Source organism: Pteronotus mesoamericanus, unplaced genomic scaffold (genome assembly GCF_021234165.1).
Source record: "Pteronotus mesoamericanus isolate MK-2021 breed Mesoamerican mustached bat unplaced genomic scaffold, CSHL_Meso_final contig_82, whole genome shotgun sequence".
Lineage (NCBI taxonomy): Eukaryota > Metazoa > Chordata > Mammalia > Chiroptera > Mormoopidae > Pteronotus > Pteronotus mesoamericanus.
In genome coordinates this window covers 16,736,471-16,753,550 of record NW_026555265.1, presented here as the reverse complement: position 1 = coordinate 16,753,550, position 17,080 = coordinate 16,736,471, and the positions used below count along the sequence as shown (strand labels likewise).

Sequence of the window (17,080 nt, the reverse complement as noted above, 5' to 3'; positions counted from 1 at the left end):
CCCTGTATCAACTACAGGTAAGTTCTTCTCAAAGAGGGAGTCCCTTCGTGGTACTCAATATTCTACATGAAAACACTTAAGGTAGCACATCCTGAGACCTCATGTTGCACTAAAAGACAAGTGTACTCACCATCTACACTAGAATGAATCTTCGCCATTGATATTCTAGCTGTGCAAAAATAGTGAAAGAAAGCAATTCATATGCTACTATAATTACACAGCTGTCTCTGGGGCACATAAATCCCATTCCACCACATTCTTTAATTGTTACCAAAGACCCAAAGCCATGGTATACAAAGACTAAAACTTTCATGCCTTTTCACTTCATTCTCCTTTACCTGCATTTGTGGAATAAGGAAGAGTTCTGCCTAAATGAAGCTGAGGACTTATACTCTTAATGATCTTTAAACAGCTCTGCCACATACAGAGATCGTTAGGGAACAATGTTTGCATTCCTGAAAGCTCAAGGTTAATATAATGACCACTGTCACTGCAGAAATTCAGATAGAATCTTATAATTAACTACCTTGGGCAGGGCTGGCTACACCTCCACTAACTGGCCTGCCCGCTTTTTCAGTTGATCATCATCCAGAGGTCCTTTTCTGTTTTCTTCTTTTCTTTCCCCCCTCCCTGTGTGTCTTTTATCTTCAATGGGCTGGAGCAGGCAGCTTAGAAATAGTAGACCAAATGAGAGCTTGGGGCAGGGAAGGGAGCATTGTTGGGCCACACCAAGACATTCTTTGTTTTCTCTCTGACTCATTTGGTTCTTATTTATTTTTAAGTTACTGTATAAAATCAGCATTTCCTCCATTTGCTAAATGATTTGAAGTTTTGGTTTGTCCCTTTATCAGGGCATTAAATCATCTTTATACTAAAGATAAAGAGGGGACGCTGGGCAAATGTTTCAAGGTCGAAGTTATATATGTCTCATTACCTTGTCCTGTTTTTCATCCAACCCATATTCCTGCCTTTTGGTCTCAATATATAAAATTGGCCGCACTTGCTGTAGATGCTCTTTCTTCACATATCTCTCAATCTGACACTGTGGAGAAGGCTGCCGTGCTCTGAGACACCAAGATGAAGCACAGTAAAGTTTCTACCTACATGACACAATGTGCTACCATCAATTCCACTGCTAATGGAAAAGATACCTAAGAGCTGGAAAATCACTACCAAAACTGTCTTGGATTTACCTTTAGCTGGTCACTCACATAGGGTATCTCTTTAATTTTCCTCTGTTGTATCCAACCAGACAGTGAGTGGCACAGGTAGCAGCGATACCCTGGCCCCTTCCCCCAACTAGCGTGCGTCATACCTTACGATCCTAAAAGGCCCTGTTGTCTGTAATTGCTTAAACGCAGACCAACTCAATCAAGCAAGGCTTGAGTGTTCACTTCATTTCAGAAGGCACACCTGCTCCAGAAGTTTGCCTGGGTCAGCCAGCCGCTTCGGCCAACCTCCAAGTGAGAGGGGAGGCAGGCAGTGATGAGCGCCCCAATGGTATATATGCTCAGATTCTCAACACCTGGAGAAACCCGAAAACATAGTCCTGGACCCATGGCATCAGGCTACATTCAGACATATTGCAGCTCAAAAGTATATGGCACAAGACTGAAAAAAATGTATTCATGCAGGTGTCCACAAGGAAAGGAACTGTGGCTCTCACTAAATCATTCCTGAGAAATTCTTCACTATTTCTACAAATAGTGGCTTCTATAATGTTTCCATAAGGAGTAAAATTTGGTTCTCAAACACTTCTGAAAATGTTTGAGAAATTTCTGAAATTCTTTCTGAAATTTCTGAAATTCTTCTCTATATCATTACATAATTATTTATGTAACATTTCCTTCTACAGTACTTTGAAATGTATTAACATCTACATTCTTTAATATTGTAAACCCTGGTAAATTAGTGAGTCAATAACTACAGCACACTGACTGAGGAGGGGCCTGCAACCCCTAGGAGCACGCAGCTTACCCCCAGGAGTCTGGCTCCTAGACTACGCTGCATCTGACCACCACAGAACAAGACAAAATTAATTACCAGTCAGAGACTCTTTGTCACAGTGAACAGTTAAAAATAGAAAATGTGTCCTCTCTGCTTTTCATCTAAAATATAAAACAAGCTACTGTAGACCTACAAAGAAGCAAAGACCAAGTGTACAGGAGGTAAGATTTCCTCCCAAAGGAAATGCAGAGACTGGCTAGAAATAGATCTAGTTTTGCCACCTGGCATGCATGAAAGAAGAGTATGCCGAAGCATGATTTGTTGTGGACAACAGCACGCCAAGTTTTCTTGTAGGATTTTTTTTTTTTTATTTGGAATGGGACCGTATTTCATATCCCACATTTCTAAATTCCACTTTCTCACACTGCCTTTATTTTACTGACTTCACTCACTGCGTGTAAAGCACCTTGCTTGGCACCTGAAATACAAGTATGAACAAGATATATTCTCTGACCTCAAGGAACCCACAATCCTCCACAGTCTTTCCTCTAATCCCTGACTAGATACAAATTGTTTAAGAGTAGGGCTTCATGTCTTATATTCCCAGATTGCATATTTATTTATTTCACAAATATTTTAACTGTCTAAAATCCTAAATATAATGCTAAGAATACAATGGTAAAAAATGACATGGTCTCTCTCCTCTAAAGAGGCTTACAAAAGTGGAAGAAACAAAAAAACAAAGGTTGAAGAGGTAAGTGTTGTAATAGGAAAGAAGAACACAGCTATGAGCACAGAAATGGAGCCTGACACCCAACGCACCCCACCAAGGCTTGGGGTGCAAAAGTCACCTAAAGAAAGTAACACCAATGCCCTGGTCAGTGTGGCTCAGTTGGTTTGAGCATGGTCCCATAAACCAAAAGGTTGCAGGTTCAGTCCCATCAGGACGCATACAAGGGGCAAGCAATTGATGTTTCTCTTCCTTCCTCCCCGTCTCTTTAGAATCAGTGAGCATGTCCTCAAGTGAGAACTAAAAGAAAATGACATCCAAGCTGAGGCCACAAGGATGGGGAGAGGTTATCCACCAAGAAGGTATCAATCAAAAACTCCAAGTAGGAGTTTTCCAGGCAAACGGAAGTTTATGCAAAGGTCCAAAGTAAGAGAAATCATGGAACCTACAAGGCATGAGAAGGGTTCAGGACAACAGGAACTTGTTGCTGGAGGTAGAAGCACAGATTAGACGAAGAAGGGAGCTCAACTTTAAAGAATTAGAATTTTACCCTGATGGCAAGGATACTGCTAAGGGTTTTAAGCAGTATATTGTCATTACATATAAGATGGGCAGCAAATATTTGCTTTCAAATATCAATCACCTTTCGAAGCAATTCTAATCTTCCCTGTGACCTAAATCATTATGTCTGACATCAGTGAAGAACAGAGAGAGAATTCCCTAACCAAAGAAGGTTCTGATTAATACCTAGAACAGCGTTGTCCAATATATAGTAAATATCATGCAAGCCATATATGTAATTTTAACTTTTCTAGTAGCCATATTCTTAAAAAGTAAAATGAAGCCCTCACTGGTGTAGCTCAGTGGGTTGGGCATCGCTCCGCAGACCGAAAGGTCACCGGTTCCATTCCCGATCAGGGCACATGCCTGGATTGAGGGCCAGGTTCCTGGTTGGGGGTGTGAGAGAAGCAACTGATCAATGTTTATCTCAGACATGAATGTTTCTCTCCCTCTCTATCTCCCTCCCTTCCTCTCTAGAAATAAAAATTAAAAGTAAAATGAAGATTACTAATATGGTCTGGCCAGTGTGGCTCAGTTGGTTGGGCATCATCCCTCAAACAGAAAGGACGCAGGTTTCACTTCCGATCAGGGCAGGTGCTTAGGCTGCAGGTTCGGTTTCCGGACAGGGTGTGTACAAGAGGCAATCAATCAACATTTCTTTCTAACATCAATGTTTCTTTCCCTCTCTTTCTCCCTCCCTACCCCTCTAAAATCAATAAGCATGTCCTCGGGTGAGGTGAAACTGAAAAAAAAAAAAAAACTAAAAAACTATTAATATATTTTAACAGAATATTTCTAAAATATCATTTCAAATGTAATCAATATTAAAAATATTAAAATATTTTACTTCCTTTTTTTGTATGAAGTCTGTAAAATTCAGTGTGCATTTTATACTTACATCGCATCTCCATCTGACTGGCCACAGTTCAAAAGCTCTCCAGCCACATGTGGCTCGTGGCTACTGTACTGAACAGTACAGATCCAGAATGTACTTTTATTGTTTGTTTTCTAATTTATAAAAATACGCAAATCAGTTTTTCAATGGGGGAAAAAAAACACAGAAAAGTTCAATGTTGAAAGGTACACCGAATCCCATTATCAAAAACACCAGTTACACTTGGCTGTGTTGTATCCAGAATATACGTAGGGTGGGCTTTTTAAAGAGTAATATCGGTAGCAATAGCTCTTAAACCTAGTGTATTAAACAAAATTCTAAATAAAATAAAACAGATTCTCTGTTTTTACAATTTCATTACTTTCTGAGACTATTTAAATAAGTATATGCTAGAATTCTGGAGTCTTACAGGGAACCACTGTCACTCTAGGGAAGTGCTGCTGCCCACATTACCCACAGTCCTCAGGCTGTCCTGCCTCCCCCATTCTCCGTTCCAGTCGTCACTACTCCGCGTTCCCCTTTACCAAAGGGGCGGGGGAGAAAAAAGGAGGGAGGGAAGGGTGCCTGACACATAGCAAAAACTTTATTTCAAAAACGTGGTTGGCTTGACTATATTCACTGTATTTTGCTTTATTATTTGACAATTAACCTGGAGGCCACAGGAGCCCTCTAAGAGGTTATTTCCCATTGTTTTCTAGGCCTCATCTTCGAGAGTGACAAAATGATGAATTCCACCACCATTCAGCCCCCAGAATCCTGCTCCCAAAATACCCTCATAGTACAGCAAATCATTCCCGTGCTGTACCTCCTGGTCTTCATCGCAGGGATCCTGCTCAACAGCGTGTCGGCATGGATCTTCTTTTATGTGCCCAGCTCGAAGAGTTTCATCGTCTATCTCAAGAGCATTGTTGTTGCTGACTTCCTTATGAGCCTAACGTTCCCTTTCAAGATCCTCAGCGACTCAGGCCTGGGCCCCTGGCAGCTGGGCGTGTTCGTGTGCAGGGTCTCAGCGGTGCTCTTCTACGTCAACATGTACGTCAGCATCGTGTTCTTTGGGCTCATCAGCTTTGACAGATACTACAAAATCGTAAAGCCTCTTTTGACATCTTTTATCCAGTCAGTGACTTACAGCAAACTCCTGTCGGTGATGGTGTGGCTGCTAATGCTCCTTCTTGCTCTCCCCAACATTATCCTCACCAACCAGAGTGTTAAGGATGTCACGCAAATAAAATGCATGGAACTTAAGAACAAACTGGGAATCAAGTGGCATAAAGCATCAAACTACATCTTTGTGGGCATCTTCTGGATCGTGTTTCTTTTGTTGATCATTTTCTACACTGCTATCACAAGGAAAATCTTCAAGTCCCACCTTAAATCCAGAAGGAATTCCATTTCAGTCAAGAAGAAATCTAGCCGCAATATATTCAGCGTCATGTTAGTGTTTGTTGTCTGTTTCGTACCTTACCACATTGTCAGAATCTTCTATACGCAGAGCCAGACGGAATCTCACTACAGCTGCCAGTCCAAACAAATCCTGCACCATGTGAAGGAATTCACTCTGCTGCTGTCGGCTGCCAATGTGTGCTTGGACCCCATTATTTATTTCTTTCTATGCCAGCCATTTAGAGAAATCTTGTGTAAGAAATTGCACATCTCACTAAAAGCTCAGGATGACTCAGAATTGTCCAAATCCAGGAGGGTACCTGCAGCGCCTGAAAGCACAGACACGCTGTGATTCCCACCACCTCCCCACCACAGCCCTGGGTGCAAATGTGATCCTCAGTTACCAAGAAGAGGGGCAAATCCGAAAATGGCCGTGACATTAAGCGTCACCACTGAGCATTACTATGAATTTAGTATGATAATAAATTAAAATGTAAGTTTCCATGCTTATGTGTAACACCAAAGAAAAAAATGTATGAAAAAATACATACATTTTTCAATCATATCAAAACCGAAGGTGTAAATTTATAATCACTAATCTGGTTGGTTAATGTAGAATTTTAAATAGCAAATAAGAAAATTAAAAGTATTCAAGACAATTCACAGGGGTGTCTTCCATCTCTAAATGCAAGAATTAAATTAGTAAGTTATGGAAATTTTTTCAACAGGATCATTAAAGACCAACTTAAAAGCAGGCACAGTTTGAGAAAGGACTAGAGGCCTGTTTAGTGATAGAGTCAAGTTTTCTCTGATTTGAAGAAGGAGAAAAAGCGGACACCCAGGAAATCACTTAAGAAATCCCCTACTAATTTATCTCATGGTATTTCAAAAGAAAGCAGATATAAAATATACACTTTGCAATAAAAAATGTAATTTTTTTCTGATAGCATTTGAGGATGACATAAAATACACTTTAAGTACGTTCTCTACAGAGAATTGCTAAGCCACTTAATGAGCCTGGAGTTCTAGTGTTAGAGCACTTTTAAACGTGGACTCTACCACGGGAAGCTTGATACCGGCATGTGTTGCCAGCATCTTCCTTCATTCAGTGGCATGAACAAAAAACAACAAAGAAAGGTGGACTGAGAAAAACACAGACACAGACACACACACACACACACACACACACACACACAGAGTCAGGATGTGGAAACACACATCCTTCTCTAGGGGAGAGCGAAGCAGATTTTTTAGAAAGCAACTGGACTTGATTTAAAAAATCTAAAATTTATAATAATGAGTGAGAAATTATACATAAAAAATTGACACATCACATTTTCTAAAAAAGAAATGAATATGTGCAGATATGAAATGTTTTTTTGCTGGCTTATGAGCTATCAAAACAATTCTTTCTCTGTTATTAACTGGCTAGAAGACATTCAGCCCAACTTTCAAATGTTGTTTTAAAACATTTTTGTAAGTCATGTTTATATATGTCATTCTTTACTGTATATGTATTAATAAAGAAACCATTTTTAATAGTCTCAATTTTTTTCAATAATCATGGTATGAAAAAATATTACCAGATTTCCTCATAATCAAGACATGGGGTGGTTATTTTTAATAGACCCAATTATGCATACTAATAAGGACATTCAAATTCCATTTACTACTCTCTTTTCAAAGTAAGTATTGCATATGCTCTAGAACCTCATCAGATTTTAGGCAAAGCTCAAAAAACACACCTTAAATTGAGGAAGAGAATGGAAAGTTTTCATATAATGTGTCCACTTTTTACCCTTGTAAAAGCTCACTGCTCCCAACTCTGGGTAAAAACACAATTATCAGCAACCTACTAATAACATGCTAAGTAAAACTAAGCTTGCTCTATTTGTTTGGCTAACTACATTTGCAAAAGAAATGCACTGTGGTTATTCTTCATCATTTCCATTGGCCAGAACAAATTACTAAATGCTGGTGTTTTAAATGTCCCTACTGAGCCACAAGAGAAAATGAAAGTAAAAAAGAAAAGATGAATTACACCAAGTAATGCATTTGTACCGCTGTGCTAAAACAGATCAGTCATGTGCAAGGCAAGATTTTTTTCAAGAAACAACATGCAATGCAGATAAGGATACTGTGAAGCAAGAGGTGAATAATAGTTGCTACACTTTAGAGCTGTCAGATCCAGAGCTCCAACAGAAAAGAAAGCCCTAGAGCACTGCAACAATGGACAACTCAGAGACTTCGGTGCAGGTAGGCAACAGGGACTACTTCCCAGGCCCTTCTGCAGGTAAAGCAGTAGGGCAGGTCTTTGAGTCCTCAGGCTGCCTCGTGCAGCTTACCAACTCAGGTGCCCAAAGTGACAAGGAAGGCAATGTAAATTCAGTTGTAAGAAGACAGATAATAGGGAATGCTACTACGATCGTTAGTAGCGAACTGAGAGCTCCAGAGAGCTCCAGTTTCGCTGAGAGGCCAACAGGCCATTCAGCCAATGGTTTCTCTGTGTTGTCGAGGGATATAAAAATCACAAAATTTTAAATTGTCGGAGCAGTAATGAAAAGAAAACATATGTGTGGATAGAACATGATACACTAACAGCTGCTTTGCAACATCTGAAATGCAGAAATCTAAAAGAAAGGTATTCAGAAATGGCTCTTGACTAAGGCTAATAATGCCACTTCAATAGGAATCCTTATGCTTTCTTTAACTCAACTGAGGTTCAGTGTTAATGCATCATTGATTCAACCACCTACACAAAAATACTCTAAAGTATTTTTATAAAAGAAACATTTCAGACAAGAATCAGGAAACAAAGAACTCACAACCATTTAAAAAGATTACACATGAAACCCACCCCAGAGATGTCTGAACCTTGCAATGATCTTATACAAAATGCTATCAACAGCAGTGTTCATTTGTTGGTTATCTCCTCAGGATCTTTTTTTTTAATTATATTTTACTGATTATGCTATTACAGTTATCCCCATTTTTCCCCCTTTGCCCCCCCCAACTCAGCACCCCACTCCCTCAGGCCGTCCTCCACCACTGTTCACGTCCATGAGTCATCTGTGTAAGTTCTCTGGCTACTCCATTCCCTATACTGTACTTTACATCCCCAGAGCTTTTCCGTAACTACCCATTTGTACACTTCTTAATCCCCTCACCTGTTTGCCCGTTCCCCACACCCGCCCCCACCCCCAGTCTGGCAACCATCAAAACTCTCTGTATCCATGCTTCTGTCTGTCTGTTCTTGTTTGCTTAATTTGTTTTTAGATTAAATTGTTGATACATACGTATTTATTGCCATTTTATTGTTCATAGTGTTGATCTTCTTTTTCTTAAATAAGTCCCTTTAACATTTCATGTAATAATGGTTTGGTGATGATGAATTCCTTTAGTTTTTTTCTTGTCTAGGAAACTGTCCACAGGTTCTACACTCTCTTTGCTCAACAATCAAAGCAAAATTTTTCCTTTGGGAAAATTTACCTTTCCCTGTTCTCAGCCATATACTATCATGGAGCCCATCCTGCCCCTGAGACATCAGGGTCAGGCTGTAACTGTTCATTATTCACGTCCAATTCCACCGGCCACAAGTTAAGATGGAACATGGCCCAATATGACCCAATGTCTCAAATTTCTGAAGAAATTCTCTGGAGGGCTTGCTGTCAACATGTAAAGTCTAGAAGTGCTGCTTTCATTTTGCTACCACAAAAGGAAAGCTTACAGCTTTCTTTGAGCTGAAACTAACACCACGCAGGGTGGTCAGAGAACAAAGGCACAAACCCACCATGGTCCTATCCACTGAGGCCCTTGTTAGCCCTCAACTAATGCCCACCCACAACTTTGGACCTTCAGGGCCATCAGCCAATAAATCTTTTATTGTATAAGCACTGTTTTAATCGCATTTATTTGTAACTTACAAATAAGAAAGTCTTGCTACATTGGCTTCAGCTAAAAAGGTAATCTAGGAACTGTAAAAGACACCCTTACACTAAGCTGTGCTCCTATTTGATGAAGTAAATTATGTGCCATTAATTCTGCAGTGTGTCCTGAACCCACCTGAATTCTTTAACTGACTCTGGGGAAAAACGGGAACTGTAAGTATCTTTATTAATACAAAACATATCTGTAACAGAGATAATATCATAAAAATTACAAACGAAATAGATTACCCTCCAAAAATGACATGGGATGTCTTCTGGGTAAACAGCACTGTACACCTGGGATGGGAGAGAACCACACCATGCAATCTTCAGAAGTAAAAGCCACTATTTCCTTTTGTTCACCTATTTATTCTCTGCAAGTAACCAATGGCATGTGAACTTCCATTTCATGACAAAATATCCTCCCCGCAAAAGATACCTCTTTAACAAAATATAGTTTTTCCTTTCACATATGCCACTTTTAAAAACGGTTTAACTATGTCATAGTACTGTTTGTACAAAATGATTAAATGTTATATCACTTTATCTGTAGTAAATACATTTCTAAAGCCTTACTATAAACTAGCTACAGGAAAAAAAAAATTATTCTACAAAATAAGGTTTCAGAGTTGATAGGGAATAGGAGAAGTTACTCTATTCCTGTCTCCCCCACCTCCAGTAGACGTTGGGGTAAAAGTATGGAAGCAGTATTATAAAAAAAGGCCCACCACAACAACCACAGAATGTTGTATATGAAAAGTATTTTCACTAATAAAATTTAAGGGCCTCGTTGTATAATTCTATGACTTCTCATGGCCCAAGTTAAGATCTCCTCCCAGGCCACCTCATCTCACTTCCAAAACATTATCTTTAGTGCTTTGGGGACCCACAACATAAGACTCTTCTGGTCAGGGTCACCTTGTTATGTCACCCACACCCTATCAACATGTCCAGGGATTTGCTCCTCCTTCTCAAATCCCAGTGGCTGGTGAACTGCTAAGCCTGCCTCAAAGTCCGTGACAAAGTCGTAAGGGCTTACTTTCCTATCGTTCCATCTCGTGACATAATAGGACACCAAAAAATAGCTTATCATCTCCATACAAAACTTCATATTACTTAGAACAATTTCTTAATAATTAATCCCTTTTCTAAGCTAAAAGATTCTCTACATGCAACTTGCAGTTTTCTCCAAGCCATTAGTTATTTATGTTCTACTTTAGCCCCTTAGCTTTCTGAAAAAATACCAGCTCTCTGATATCTCACTGACTGAAATGAGGACTTAATCCTCATTGTTTGTAAACGAAAAGGCAATTTGAACTTCATATAGTAAGAAAAAAAAAGAGTATATTTTATGTTTGATATTATGAAAGCATTTAGCTGAATAAAAAGCTATTTTCTGATAGGAAAACCAATGTTTCCATCAATGCTTTTCAAAATAACTTTACAAAGTTGCATTCTAGGTGTACCGGTTATGACGGATAAAGCACTGAGGAATATTTAATGTCTAACCCAAAGGAATAAAAAGCAAGCTGTGCTATATGTCAAATAATGAGATGGCACTAAAAACACAGTACATCAATAAACCCGATCTCTGTTCCTCAGACTTTCCTTCCCATAAATGAAACATTGGCCAGCTCCTCTCCGACCACAGTGCATTAATTTCACCTCTGCAATGGTTCCTAATTGCCCCTCTCTTCCCATCTAATTTCAGGTCCTCACTGCCTCTCACCTAAAATGCCTGCAATCATCCTTGAACTGGTGTCTTGTCTTCCACTTTCTCCCCTAACCCAACACATTCCAACACCGCAGATTTACCTTGCTGATGAACTGACAGCGCCTCCTACATTACATTCCTGAGCTCTCCACTGCTTACTTATTAAAGCATCCGAGGTTGACCAGGTTGACCCAAGACACGGTGTCTCATCCTTGTCCTCACATAGGTCCTGCTCGGATTCTCCCAACAGTCAAATCGCTTCAGAGTCCCCAAATACGGTCCCCGCGGCCCAGGCATCTGACCATCCCCCAAGCACGACACCATTCTCCCCACTTCGCAGAAACATCTCAGGCACCTCCTGGATTCCACAGGTTCCAATAGCCAGTAGTACATTTGTGTCTTGCAGGTTCTGAATATTCCTTGTCACCTCTTCTACACTCTAACATTCTAAAAGTCACAAAAATATTCCCTAGGATGATGGGTGCTGAGGTGGCAGCCTGCTGTGAATAAAGACTTGTTACAATTTTTCTTTACTTTGTCAAAAAACAGAGATTCACATGACAAGGGAAGGAGAGAATTTCTCCAAAGAAACTTCTCCTGGAAACTAACTACAGAGTTTGCAAAATATGTTCTGAGCTTTGAAAATGTGTTACTCATAATGTCATCAAAAGTGGATGGACCACAACAACCCAAGTGGAAAAGAAAAGAAAATGAACTCAGTGTTAACCTTTAAAAGTTCTTTTTCAGGGATTTCCCCCCAATTTATTATTTTATACCCATGGGTCAAATAGCAGTCACACCTCACAACAGAAAGGTGAAATGGACCATATGTTGACACAGTACCACTGTGCAGTCAGTAAAAAGGCAGAAAACCAAAAAGAGGGGCAAGGAGAAGGACAAGGGAATATGCTCAGCCAGTCTTACAACCTCCTTCACATTCCAAGAACCTTTGCCTTCAAAACATTTCCAAATCCTTACTCTCTTTCGTTAAAAAGGTACCAAACTGAGACGTAAATTATTGGAGGATCTGCATGTACACCTCACTTTAAAAACGCTTTGACTAATCATGTGTATATTCAGAGCCATACAGCTGCTACAGATCACCACCACTCACTAACCAAGGAATAGCCCTCGGCTCAAAGATCATAAAAAGTTTTCAGGATGCAAACTGTTGTTGAGCTGAGAAAGTCCTAAACTGCAAACTCCACAAGGAGAGTGACAACAGGGGAATACTGTTGTCACACTGCCCAGGGACGTTCCAATTAGAATCTCGGCAAACACGACATGTGGGAGCACAGGCAGGGAGCCTGGGCTGCACCGTTGGGTGCCCTCGAAACCACTGTCTCTGTCCAACACTTTTTCATTTCAAGAAGTGCAAATGCCAGGGCACTGGAGTCTAACTGTGCAGCTGTTCCCGAGGAATCTCCTACATGCTACGGGTTTCCTTAAAGAAAGTAAGTTCTCAGGCCCGTGTCTGGCTGTGGCAGCAGCAACACAACCCCCAATATTCACTTTCCCCTCCTCATTAGTTCCAAGGGGTTATCATGCTATGTTTAAAAGGCCAATTTTAATAATGTTAAACATTAAAAATGATAGTTCTACTGAAATATTATTGTTTGGTATTTGTGTCCAATAAAATCAAAAGCATGATTTGTGTGGGCAGGGAAGATAACTACAAAAAGATTTTCTACTCAAGTCATGGGGCAATTTAGCTTCAATTTTTTATTTTACACATTCAAAATACCCACTGAAGTAACCAATACATCATTTCATGGCATTAAAAAGTATTGCCATGACTGAGGTAAGACTAACTTCCCCACACTTCTTCCCACTGAGGTTTCTGAAATACTTGTTAGTGATGATGTGTAATTTCCTAGAACGCTAACAAGATACAATGTGAAAAACATTTGTCCTTAATGAAACAGAAAAAAGTGACTCATGGAAATTCAAATGAAACTCATGTTAAAAACAAAAACAAAAACAGGGACAATACCCCAAAAGAAAGCCTATTTCCAATGTGAATAAACTTCCACAAAAAGCCAGGTTGTGTAAAGCTCATTCTCTAAAGGAAGAACATGGTTCAGTTTCACTATTGAAAGAGTGGTTTCTCAGTATTCCAGAAAGGAAATAGAACACTGAAAACTAGGATACTTTAGCACTTCCATATTCCGCAATCCAGACACAAAGCTGTGGCTTTAATGGGTTTTTAAGAACAGTTAAGTGCACTTCTTAACTCTTGTCTATAACCACAAAGTGGACATGGATGGAAGTAAACATATAAATATGCCAAACTAAGAAAAGAAAAAAAGAAACTTTACCAAAAACCTTTTCATTTCAGTTTTCCTGCACACCATGTTAAACCATTCACTACTCAGTTGGCAGCCAACTCCATCCAGCCAAATTCTCTCCATCCCCCACCGTATATCAACTCTGATAATAAATGTTCACTTGCTTGACTGTCTGCAAACACGTCTTTTCTGAAGCATGTTTTTCAGTGTGTTCTATCTTAAAAGACAGACGATTTCCGAGTGCGATTGCGATGCAAGTTAACATTGGTTCTTAACCAAATATCAAGGACAGAGTCTGAGAAAGATTTGGATATTTTCCTCTAGTTTATAAACTGAATATATATTTTAAAAAAAAAACCCTCTTCTTTTGCAAAATAAAAAATAAAAATAATTACATGAATTTGGGAGAACACCAGAATATCTGAAACAAATGGCTACATTCATCATAAGCATCCTCACGCTGCTTTTGTCAAAAGTTCCCCTAGACTCTCCCTAAATTCATTCTCTCTAGCTTGACAGTCTGGAGAAATTTTTCTGTTTAAAAGTGAATACCAAAAGAGGTTTAATTTTAGATTCTTGAGAGGTTTCTCCCGACTTTTTCCAAATTATCTGGAAAACTGACTAAGAATGATTAGGAGAAAGAAGGATAAAACCAAAGCACATACTAAACTAATGGGGCAACAGAAGAAACCAGACCATAAATGACCAGGCAATGGTTCTGCAATTACAAATCAACTTTGTACCAGCAGGTTTAGAACTTCTGGAAATATGCTCGAAACATAACCTCATATTCTCTTTTATAAAAGCTACCCTTATTCAAGAAACCTAACAGAGCCTAACTGACGATGTGGAAAGAAGTGATTTTTCATTATATCCTTCACAGGGCTGGGCTCCATTCAGACACTCAGTAAATATTTGCTTGCCCACAGGCAGAATGAGCAATGACCCAAACAATTAAAAAGCATAGTTACATACAATCTAATAATTACTAAATACCTGTCTCAATTCATTAAGCTGTTCAGGCCAAGTTGACAAATGTGCATTGTAAGTCTACTCTCGTAACTTAGAAAAACAAACCCAATATATTCTTGAATGAAAAAATACAAACCATAAAACAGTATGTACAATATAATAAAGTTTTTAAGTGGGTGTACATACACACAGAAAAAATTTTAAGTTTATGTGCTCCAAGTGTTAACAGTAGTATCTCTCTGCATAATGATTTACTACTTCTCTTTCTACTACCAGATTTGTCTACAATAAACAAAAAAGAATGAGAAATAAAACATACTTCCCCAGACTATGTAAAATCACATTTTTTTTGGTGACACATTACTAAACATTTTTTTTGTTTAGTAATTAATAGGTGTCTCCAGCAGGATCCAAACTGCAACAATTGTTTAAAATTACAGCTTTGAAGGGCTGCTGAGTATCAGTATGTAGAACTAAAGAAATTTTGCTTGAACATCTAGTATCTTTAACTCATAATGTTTTTCAAGGCACAAAAAATTGACATTCTTTAAAGTCACTATGATGCAAAACACACCTTCAGTGTTTAAAAAAATGCTAGAGGTACTACAATGGACAAATAAGATTTTTTTCCTCTAAATTAAAATAGACAAATCCTAATTGCTTAAGGAAGCATATAGAAAATTGAAAAGAACTTCTTTAGGAGAACTTCATACAGTTAAACTCTCTGCAAACCACAGTTTCATCTACGTCAATATGCAACATTTTGAAACCACACGAAAGGAAAAGAAATTTTTAGTACGACAGCAGTCCTGCTATAGCAGCTCAAGCTTCTCTGAAGACTCGGACAGAGGCCCCTGAGGCTCACAGAATATACACTCAGGTATGTCTTTTTAAATACTTAATATATTCAAGTGTCTTTCCTTGGAAAGGAAATCTATGATTTTCTGTGCTTAAACCAAATAAGTTGGAAATGTCAATATGTAGTAAGGTTGCTGTGTAAGAGGACACCCAGTATTAAACTCCAGATTCTCACTGTAACCTACACTAGAATTGTCTTCTACCTGAAGAACCCACCAATTTTCAAAAAGACAGCTTAATTAATGCAAGACTAAATACTTACTTATAGGTGAGCATAACTATTCAGTAAATTTTACAACTGGATGAAGAAAGGCCACGTTGGTCTTCACAAAAAGGCACAACAATTCTTAAAATGACTTCCCTCTGTATTTGTTATAGTAAATAATTTCGAGAAAATTCCATTGTGACTGCCATAAAAAAAAAATCTAATGAGTTTATTTTCTAAGCAAAAGGCACTTGGATCCAAACAAAGGAAACACCTGAAATCTTTTCTTGATTTTGCTGGAGTACCTCTGGACACCTCAAATTTCCACTGGCTAATAAGTGGTTGACAAAATATTTATTTAGCATTTAGTTTTCAAATTCATGCTAGAGAACACAGGTGTTATTACAGTACAATTTAACCTCTAACTGACATAACCAAAAATTTCAAATGAAGAGATGTGGTTTTTGTTGCAACCTAGACTGAGGTTCATGAAAAGTAACTGCGAGGCACTACATGATCGCAAGCATTATCGAATAAATAGATACACTGTGATTATTTTTAAATATATTAACCATGGGTGTATATGGTCAGTACTAGTTACAAAGAATATTAATTGATCAAAACAATCATTCCCTAATCCTTCTGTTTACCTACATTCTTCTATAAAATACGGCTTTATAGAATAATTGTATGAGCAATGGGGGCATTTGAAAAAGCTCATTATTATGTTACTCTTACGTCACATTTGAAATACAAGAACATAATCCAAAATCCTACCATCTTATAAAGGAACAATGAGGAAAGTTGGGAGACAAGGATTAATTTACACCAACATTAGCCTGTGACCCAGAGAAGAACAGGGCGCTCTGGATGCTGTGGTACAAATAAATGGTTAGTATGAAAAATCAGAATCAGAATCGTAAAGAAATCAGCGAAGCTTGGATTAGACTTTAAACACGGAGAGATTCCTCAAAGCATTTAGAATAGGCAGGACGCAGACATAGGAAGGATAAAGGCAGAAACCCTACAAACTGAACAACGTGGTCAGATCTCAGTTTGTCTTAACCAGCTGTGAAACCTTGGGTAACACCCAAGTGCCAGACCTCAGCTTCCTCAACTGGTCTAGAATTGGACTAGATGCTATCAGTAAAGTTTCCCTTCAGGCTTAGAATTCTATGACCCCCAAATTTTATCACAACCAAAAGTACAAATGCAGGAAGTAACAGTTCACAGAACAGTAGAGGTTCCACGAATCTAAAGTAGAGAGGTGGGAATTAAGACAATGGGAATGGTATGGAGGCACTAGGTCGCGGGAACTTCAAAAGTAAAGGAGGTTAGACTTAAAGGATAGAGCCTACATTTGGTTTTCAAATATATATATTGTGAAATGAAACATCAAAATACATGAAACCTAAACTCCTTTTATTAGTATACAGGAAAAAAATTCAGAATGAAAATTGCTTAGAATATAGTTCCGGCTACATACTAAGTCTTAGTAAATGCTGGCCACTACAGTCATAATAATCCTCATCACCATCATTATACTTGCTAACATTATTATTATTGAGGCAGACTTTTCCAGTGGTTATGAACAGGGCTTC

General features: G+C 38.7%; 2 protein-coding genes across 2 annotated transcripts in view; one reads left to right on the top strand and one right to left on the bottom strand.

The window, feature by feature from the left end:
- P2RY14 (purinergic receptor P2Y14) overlaps positions 1-6,028 on the top strand; it is a 45,372-nt gene extending 39,344 nt beyond the window's left edge. Inside the window, exon 2 of the mRNA XM_054585217.1 lies at positions 4,832-6,028. Coding sequence (XP_054441192.1) covers positions 4,855-5,868 — 1,014 coding nt within the window. The 5' untranslated portion in view covers positions 4,832-4,854 and the 3' untranslated portion in view covers positions 5,869-6,028. The remainder of the gene's footprint in view (positions 1-4,831) is intronic.
- MED12L (mediator complex subunit 12L) overlaps positions 1-17,080 on the bottom strand; it is a 312,438-nt gene that overhangs the window by 191,170 nt on the left and 104,188 nt on the right. The window lies entirely within an intron of this gene.